The sequence below is a fragment of the Rhipicephalus microplus genome, chromosome X, assembly GCF_043290135.1.
Source record: "Rhipicephalus microplus isolate Deutch F79 chromosome X, USDA_Rmic, whole genome shotgun sequence".
In the NCBI taxonomy this organism is placed as follows: Eukaryota; Metazoa; Arthropoda; class Arachnida; order Ixodida; family Ixodidae; genus Rhipicephalus; species Rhipicephalus microplus.
This window is the reverse complement of record NC_134710.1, coordinates 279,505,607-279,515,002: the sequence shown is the minus strand read 5'-3', so window position 1 is coordinate 279,515,002 and position 9,396 is coordinate 279,505,607. Positions and strand designations below refer to the sequence as shown.

Genomic DNA, 9,396 nt, shown 5'->3' with positions numbered 1-9,396 from the left:
AACCAATTTTATTGGATCTTTTACAGAATTGACAGCACTGTTACTTTGCACTGTTAATGATAATTCTGAAAGTGTTATAACAGTGCCGTTTTTGTTTGAAAAAAGCAGCGATACCTTGTACAGCATGACTGTTAAGATTGCTGTCGCAGCCCAAGATCGCTTTGTTTTACAAAATTCATAACATTTCCCATTTTCTCACACGATCTACTGTCTGCAAAACATTATATTATACACAACTAAGTAGTCATCTATAGTAAGAGTGCTGATATTTTCAGGACCCATCAATAAAGTAAAACTTATGAAATGCCCTAAATATTCGTTTAAGGCTAAAATTATTTACATTCTGCACACGATATTCACTGTTGTCTACTCACTTCCTGCATACTTGTTACACAGTTTAGATCTGCTTTGCCATGTCCATGTGTGCTTTCTTTGCAACATAAACATAAAACATTCCTGAACAATTACAGAGTGATTTACTTGGCTGTACATGAAGTAATGCACATTCCAATTAGTGACCCAAGTAAAAACCAGTATTCAAGGTTTATTGCCAAGTTTCGAAAATGTGCACAGAAACTGACAGAGTATGTACGTTGTTTGAACAATTGAAACATTATTTACGCTAAAAGAAAACAAAAACGAGCATAAAAAGTTCAAGGAAAACAAAACAAAAAGCTTTGGTTTTTTTAAGTAGCCTGTCCATTGTATCTAACTATATAACAAAGATTGTGTTTCATTGTGCCATAATTCTAATTAAAAAAGTACTACGTAAAATGAGTATCAAACAAAATCTAGGAAGAGGCACTACTGCTTCCACACCTTTTTCTCGCAAAATGGGGTGGCCTGCAAGTGAGAAGAAAAGACCAGGGTTAATTCAAAACTGGTTATACATCCAAGCCAACAATTATTTATAACAAACTCTGATATAGATATAAAACATTTCTTCAGCCTGAGAAACAAGCTCATTAATTGGAGTCACTGCTTTGTTAAAATTTTGTACCAGTGCTCTTTCAAATAGCATTTCAATATGACCACTGCCACAGGATGTCAAGTTCAATAAGAGACATTCTTTACATAAATTCATAAGCACCATCTCTCACAACTACGGACGGCATCAGCATTACTACTGCATACAGTCATTTACTGAATTCTAATGTACCAGATTTGTAGCAAAGGGGAGCACCAGCATTCAGCACACAAGAGCTAAAAAAAATCCACGAAGTGTTGTGCATGTACAGGGATGATCACACTCTAAAAATCTAAATCTTCACAATAATGTGCAAAGGCTCCATCTATGTGTGTGAGTGAATGGGCTTTGAAAAGCCCATTCATAACACACTGATTACCACACTTCAAGGGTAGTCTGAATACCATATTTTCTCATGCATAACCCGCCCATGCATACCTTCCATGCATTTCCATGAGGTCGTGCTGTGAAGATAACTTGTACCCTTAAATTCGCGTACAACCTGCACTTCAACACTTAGTTCCTGTTTTCTGTGCAATGTCATGTGCTTTTACGGTGAACGCGACTCAGCGCGGCCATGCATCAAAAGCATGGCAACACAGGAAGCCACAGGTGATATTTCGCATCGTCTCCTACAGTGCTGGCATGCACTGTTCAATAGTAGCTTCCATGGTTGTGATTACAACAAGAATTGCAGCAAGAATGACAAGCTCATGTGCACCTGTGTCACTTCGATTCCATGCCCAACCATGCCAGATGCAATGGCACTACACGGAATGTGGGCACAATGAGTGGTGTTCATCCTAAGAGTAGACAACACTGTACATTTTGTGCAAGTTATGAGTGAGAAAATATACTTGCGCTGTGTGCGACCAAATAATATGGAGTTAGCAAAAGTTCCGTGCAAAAGACAATGCATACGCTTACCGGTACCAGCGGACGAGCCATAATTATCAGATATTTCTAACTTTTGTGGTCTATACAGTGAACTCTTCTTAAACATAACTCGAAAGGGCGAAGAAAATTTGTTCCATTTATGGAAAGTTTTATTTAAGCAAGGCCCACAAAATGAATGAAATATGACTATTTCAAAAGCACCAACTGTGGCTGACTGAACAAAAACATTTTGAACTATACAATACTTACAGTGAAAGCTCGTTAATTCGAACTTCAATAATTGGAATTTATGAACAATTCGAACTGTAAGTTATGGTCCAGCCAATCTCCATACAAGCCTATGAATAAAAAAGCCCGTTAATTCGGGCGCGAGTAGGTTCCGCAGTGGATAATTCGAACTACACGCCACCGCGCAGGCGGCTTGGCTAGTCACTCAATAGGGCAGCTACCGAGTTACGAGGCAGCGTTGACAGGAAGCGGAGAGAAAAACGGAGAAACTGGCATGGAGGCCAGAGAGCAGAAAATAGCACCAGTTACTCTTCACCCCCCTCCCCCCACAATCTCTCTCTCTCTCTCTCGGCGGCTGCCTGCTCTCCGTCCTACGTAACCTCTAGTGGATAATTCGAACTACGCGCCACCGCGCAGGCGGCTTGGCTAGTCACTCAATAGGGCAGCTACCGAGTTACGAGGCGGCATTGACAGGAAGCGGAGAGAGAAACGAAGAAACTGGCACGGAGGCCACAGTGCAGAAAATAGCACCACTTACTTTTCAGCCCCCTACAAGATATTTTTTTTTTCAAGCGCCAATCTCGGAGCCGTAGTTGTCGCTGTTAGACGACAGATGGCATGACCAGCACACAGCAAATCGGCTGCAGCGTAGCTTCGCCCAGCCTTCTCTGCAGTCTCTGTCTCAGGCGTGCGTCGTACACCTCTGTTGTTGGTGCTGGGAGTAGCTTCCGACTGTCTCGATTCTTTGTGTTGGTGTTAGGCCTCGGCTAACGTTTGTTGCGGTAGCACCGGTAGTAGCTTCCCGTCTGTCGCGATTCTGCTGCTCCGACTTGATGCCGTGTGCCCGCGGCAAATACCGCGCCAAAACACTTCCTTCCAGCAAACACGAGAAGCTGGCCTTTCTTCCAGCAAACACGAGAAGCTGGCCTTCCTTCCAGCAAACACGACAGCGGTACTGCAGCCCATAGACCAGGGTACAATTAGAAATTTAAAATCATTTTATCGGCCTCATATGTTGGAATGAATTATTTTGTGCAATAACTATCAAGTGACGCTCCTAAGTGCACTACACAAGCTTGTGCGTGCTTGGGAGCAAGTGACAGCGCTTACGATAGCAAATTGCTTTCGCCACTGTGGCTTCAGCACTGAAGCTCTGCAAGCTGACAAGTCACCAGTGCTCAAACATGGCGTCACCGCCCCCATGGTGGACATTTTGGAAGACGTCTTCTTTGCGGACTACGTCGATGTGGACTCAAGTTTAGCGGTGTGTGGTGCACTCATGGATGGCGACATAATATGTCAGGTGAGAAGTGCAGAACCTGTCGCTGCCAGTGACGATGATGAGGAGGAGGACGAAGCACCAGTGCGGCCCTCTGCTGCGGAAGTCATGGCCGGATTGAATGTCGTCTTTTTTCAAATGCCGTCTTTCTTCAAATTTTGAAGAAGGCGGAGAAGAGGCCTTCCGCCAAATTCGCTTGTTAGAGCAAAAAGTGCTGGCTGTCGCCTTCAAGAAAAGAAAGCAGACCGTAATAACAGATTGTTTGCAAAAAAAAAAATTGTTATGAGCTACTCACAGGGTACTTTTGTTCTTCAATTTCGTTAGTTCGAACTTTCGTTAATTCGAACTGAGGTGGCTTCCCCTTACTGTTCCAATTAATGAGCTTTTACTGTATATAGTTGATTAGAAAGAAAAATGTTGCTAATATTGCTTACAGATATCTCTGTTTACAGCCGCACTTTTTCCAGGAACTATCTTATAGACAAGACCATGCCGCTTTTCAAAACCGCTCAGACAGCCATCGCTCACCCGCAAGTGCTCGATCCCCATGCGAGTAGCAATCTCTTTGGCCTTCTCTTCGAAAATGGGGTCGCTGATCGAGAAGCTCGCACTGCGCGTACGCTTGAATCAGAGAAAAAGAGCGTAGACGATTTCTTTGAACGCCGCCGTTCTCGTCCGCATTCTGTTCGTGGCGAAGTTCCCAAGCTTTGCAGCTTCAATTTTCCCTTTGTTCTTGAGTATCCTCAACAGTGTGGACTTCGAAATATTGTCACGTGCTTGTCAAAAAGAACTTCTTCGCAATTTCTGTCTTCAAGAGGTTGTTGCGGTCAAGTTCTTGAATGATTTTTACTTTCGTTGCGAACAAAAGTGCATTGTGCTGCCGATTTTTTTGTTTCCATTTCAAGTTCCCGACGAGATGGAAGCAAAAGAAGATAGGACAGAGATAAATCATTTGCTGCTCGGCGTGCGCGGACATGTGCAATCACTGGATTGGCTTGGCTAGGCTAGCTTCGGCATTTGTTTCGTGATTGCGGGACTGCCGTGGCCACTTCCGCGGTTCATGGATTTTGCGCGTTTTAGTTACATTTAACCGATGTAAGCGGAAAAAAAATGTTCCGATTACCCGCAACTTTTTATCAATAAATATATAGGAGACCAACCTAATGTGCCTAGATATATGTGGCTTTTCCATTCAAGCGAGTTTCATTTAATGGGAGTCCACTGTACATGAAATCTCACTACAACAAAATTACACAACAGATGTGTCCCATCAGTCTAACTGAAGTGGTAATTGACTGCATTCTCACAGGTGTTTTACGCCATAGAAGTTTCTCTACAATTAAAAAGACACTAAAGGTTAATATCAAGTCAATGCGGATTGTTGATATGCCAATCTAGAAACTTCTTAGCACTTGTTTTGCGTTAATGAAATGCCTAGTTTGAAAATCACGCTTTTGTGGCCCATATACTGTTAGTGCAATTCAATAGACACGCCTTCAAGAACAGGCTTCTTATGGTTGAACCATATACAGTGTTTTTGCGAGCATTCTCCGACACGACTAAAGTCCCTGAAACAGAGCATCAAAATGCGTCCATTCGCCTCTGCCTCTTATCCTAGCAACTGTAGCAGCAGCACCTCTAGGGTGCCCAACAGGCACCTACCAACTTTTCTTGATCAACCGAAAACTATCTATTCTTGCTACCACTGGCACAGCATGTTGCCATGTAGGCGCATGCAGAATCACCACACAAACAGGCTCAAGTGCGGTCTACTGCACACCATGTACCAATCAAGAAAACAATTTGAAGTGCACAAGATGTCAGTTGCCCGACATTATAAAAAGCTGGTATTTCATGCTGGAAAACTAGCAATTTCTCAGAGCCAATGAATTCGCAGAGGCCCTGCCATCAAAAGTGAGCAATTTCATGAACTCATTCATTACGTACTACACATGTATACACTGTTCGACACCACTTACTTCTTTCTGTATACATTACGTAGTCATAATTACAGTCAATCCCAAATATATGAAACTCAGATATGTCAAATATTTGGCTATATCGAACAGTTGAAAAATGCCCTTGAAATTTCCCATGTAAAAGTATGGGACAGGTGCAGCCGTATCTCATACTCCCGCACAGCGGGCATCCACTATATCAAACGCTGTGCCGCACTGAAGCCAAGAAAGTGCTTTTTATCTAGCAAACAGTGATCAATTTTCGGCCACAATCTAACAAATTTTTATCACTTTTCGCACGCAAGCGACTAAAAGAGGGTGTTAATCCATCACGCTGATCTGGTTCGTTGCGTGGAGCTTGCGAGTGCACCGGTATACTTGATGTGCAATCTGCAGGTCCTAACGCGCGGGTGTAGTGTTTTTCAAAGACACCGATAGCCAAGGAGACCAAAATGAGATTGCGAAGTGTCTCGGCAATCTTATTACAATGCTTGCATTCCCTTCCTTGGTTGTTAGTGCACAATGCCATGCGATGGGCCGCGAGCCTGAATAGCATGGCCTTCGAGATCTGCAACCTCGCGACGCATATTTAGTGTTTTCAGATTTGAAACGCATATCTCGGAAGCTACGTTTTAATAGCTTTTCGCATTAAAGCATCTGAAAGCAGCGGCTGCCAGCTACAAAGCCACAAGTGACATCAATATCACGAACACGTCAATGGTGGGAACTCTGCTGGGTGGCTAGAATGGGGAGGTGTGAAAAGAGAGTAGTCTTTGCCTTGCCCGGAGGTGCCACCCTGCGCAATCTCGCTGCTAGGCTGAAATATAGCACGAGAGCCAGAGGTGCTGCCAACAACCATGGGGTAGACGGAGGCCACTTGCAACAACTTTGTCGCTTCCAGTGATGCTAACTAAATTTAGTTGAAGCCATAAAACTAATCGCTGTCTCAATTTCTATATAAATTTGGGAGCAATGAGGGTTTGTGATGGCACAACATCAAGTATAATGCAAGTTAAGACTTTAATAAACGGCCAGGAACAAATTTACAAGGCTACTCCTCTATGAAGATAAATTTAGTGGTAGAAGAAAATATAATTTATCAAAGGTATTTGATAAATTTGATAGCATTATAAACCTTTCAAAAGCATCTAATGTTCTTGCTTGAAGAAGCAATTCTTTTCATTTTGCAATTGTGTGGACAAATATGAAAATGAAGATCATTTTGCTCCTTTAGAGCAGCCATAAGTGTTTTTGTAGCAGAGAAAAATGCCAAATTACAGCAACTATTGGCGTTTTAGAAGCAAATATTAAATTTGCCATACACTAATTGGAGTTCAGAGCACAGTCGAAGAATCTTGTAAATATTCACATTATGAAATATATTTACGAGACAATAATCAATGTTAATTTCAAGAAGCAAACAATTCCAGGTTGTCAAAAATGTGCTGTGATTTGAGCTACGGTATAACACATTAGTATTTGTGGCAGAAAAAAAAAATCAAACCAGAAAAGCTGAGTGCCACATTTTAGAAGTAACCACACTTTCATATAACTTTTGCCACATACCGTATTTACTCGCTTAATCCTCGCACTCGCATAATTCTCGCACCCCCCACATCGCCCAACAAAAATACGACTTCTTTTTTTCCTCGAGTAATTATCGCACCCACAAAAACTGCCGCAATAATGTCCTCTGCTCGTTCCAGCCACTGATGATAATAGCGCGTCATCTGGCGTCATCTCTTCTTTCAAGTTGAAAGTGATAGATCATGCACTTAACGACAACAGGGCCGCCGGTAGGCCTTTCGAAGTCTACCGGTTTTGTGTTCGCTACTGGTGACGGCAGCTGAAAGCCACCAAGACGCGTTGGGCCTGCCGTGTGCCTGAAACAGATTGATCGTAAACTTCATTTCTTCGAAAACTTTATTTCTTCAGAAGGAAACTGCGGACGATTCTATTGAATACAGTGCAGTCCACTTATAACGATACCACATATAACGATATATCGGTTATAACGATGGGTCGACTTAACAGTCTCATTTTATGCATTGGGGCTATGGGGAAAAAAACCATATATAACGATATGTTATCCGCCGCATATCGGATACAACGATGAAAAGTTTGCCGTGGACGGCATGTTTCATTCATAATAATCGTAACATTTAGATTGATAAGTTCCTCTGAAACGAACTATGCCGAGACAAGACGAAAAGTTAGTGTAGGCGAGTACGTATCTGCCGCCACTGCAGCACAGCGCCGGCAGCGCGTCCCGGCCGTTCAGAAAGCCGGGGAGAGCATCGCGAGTTGGTGCGACGCGCTACAGATGGCGCCAGCTGTGTCACGTTTTGCGCCTCGCTGCGCGTCGACCGCGGAGAGGCTGAGAGAATTAAAAAAAAAAAAAATGCGAAAAGCAAAGCGCCGCGCTCCGCGGCTCCCCGCTTTCTACAACGGCAAGCCGGCAAGCTACTCGTAGCTTGCCGAACGAAAGCGGGAAAGAGAGAGAAAATAAAAAAAAAGCGAAAAGCAAAGCGGCGCGGCGGCATCGGGGCGGGGCCTCGTTGGCATTCCGGCTGTGTACCTCTGGCTGTGCTTTCTTCCTCCCACTGCTCCCACCCCGCCCTCGGTCAGTCTCTCTTCCTCAGCGAACCCGTGATGCGTTCTTCGGAGTAAGAAATAAAGTCTTGTTTTTGACATCCTACTATCTACAATATTTATTAATTGGTGAAAATAGCGAAATGAAGCCTGGAGCTACAAAAGGTACGTCCGGCGACAATTTTTTGGCGGCAGTCCAGATATAACGATCACCGGTTATAACGATCATATTTTTAGGTTTTCTCGATATCGTTATAAGTGGACTGCACTGTACCCATCAGATCAATACTCACGTCCTACGCTTACCTTTTGAGTGCTTCTGTTGCGCGTCGAATGCTTCCGCTACGGCCGCAACACCCACAAGCTTTGCGTATGGTATTCTAATTCTCGACTATTTGCTTGCACATTTAGTGTCTCAAATAAATCTTGCCTTGTGTTGAACCAGTGCTTTTAATGTTGAGGTACGTTTTAATCAGTACTTCTCAAAGCTTGCTGCTAGTTGCTGGTGTGAGAATCACGATTCGCGACCACTTCGTTTTCTTTTTTGCACTGTACGTTTTCGTGGAAAGTTTTCCCAGCGTAATTCTCGCACCCCCCCCCCCCCCCCCCACTTTGCAACGGTTTTCCGCCAAAAAAAGTGCGAGGAATATGAGAGTAAATACGGTAAGTAGTACCGTACAGTCCGGAATATACGTGAAGATTTTTTTCAAAATGTCAATAAATGTCACCCCTCGACCTATATGTCGGCCCTTCGCATAAACCAAGCGATTCTCTCGCAAGAGCGTCGCATGCTTCTTGGGCATCAGCATCGACATCGCCTCTTTGGGCTGACATCGACACGTTCTCTACCAACGCCATTTTTCTTTTCTTGTTTATTTAGTGTTCCTAGCGAGTAGTGACCTGGCTGTGTGCCAGCTATGAATACCGGGACGCAGCACCAGTTCACCGCTGTGTTTAAGAGGAAAGTTATTAAGTTCATGGAAGGGAATCGCAACATTCCCTTCCAGGAGTGTCCGAGAAAAGCATCAGGTAGTGGCGCAACCAAAAATCCAAACTGCAGGTATGCAACACGCAGAAAACGTTGTTTTGCGGTCGCCGAGCTGTGCATCCGCAACTCAAGGACGAAGTGGTGGATTTCGTTCGCGAGTGCCATGCAAGGTCCCTGCCAGTGACTGCAGAGCTCATTCGTAGAAAAGCCACTGAACACCCCTATGAAGCCGCTTTGTCGAGGGAAGATTTTTAGGGGTCGATTTATTGGGTCCGCCGCTTCATGCGACACAAAGGATTTACCCTTCGACGGCGCACGTCAATCTGCCAGAAGCTGCCCGAGATGCAACAGGACCAGTTGATAGAGTTTCAACTCTACGTGTTAGATGCATTTCACAGCATTTGACGGCATAAGTGAAGGAAAAACTACACAATGAGAAGACCGATCTTGTTGTCATTCTAGGAGGGATCAAGTCAACACTGCAACT

General features: G+C 43.9%; 1 protein-coding gene across 1 annotated transcript in view; it reads right to left on the bottom strand.

Annotated features, from left to right (window-relative positions):
- Positions 1-524: 524 nt before the first annotated feature.
- Sap-r (prosaposin) overlaps positions 525-9,396 on the bottom strand; it is a 207,916-nt gene continuing 199,044 nt past the window's right edge. Inside the window, exon 38 of the mRNA XM_037418579.2 lies at positions 525-843. Within this exon, the coding sequence (XP_037274476.1) occupies positions 805-843 (39 nt within the window). The 3' untranslated portion in view covers positions 525-804. The remainder of the gene's footprint in view (positions 844-9,396) is intronic.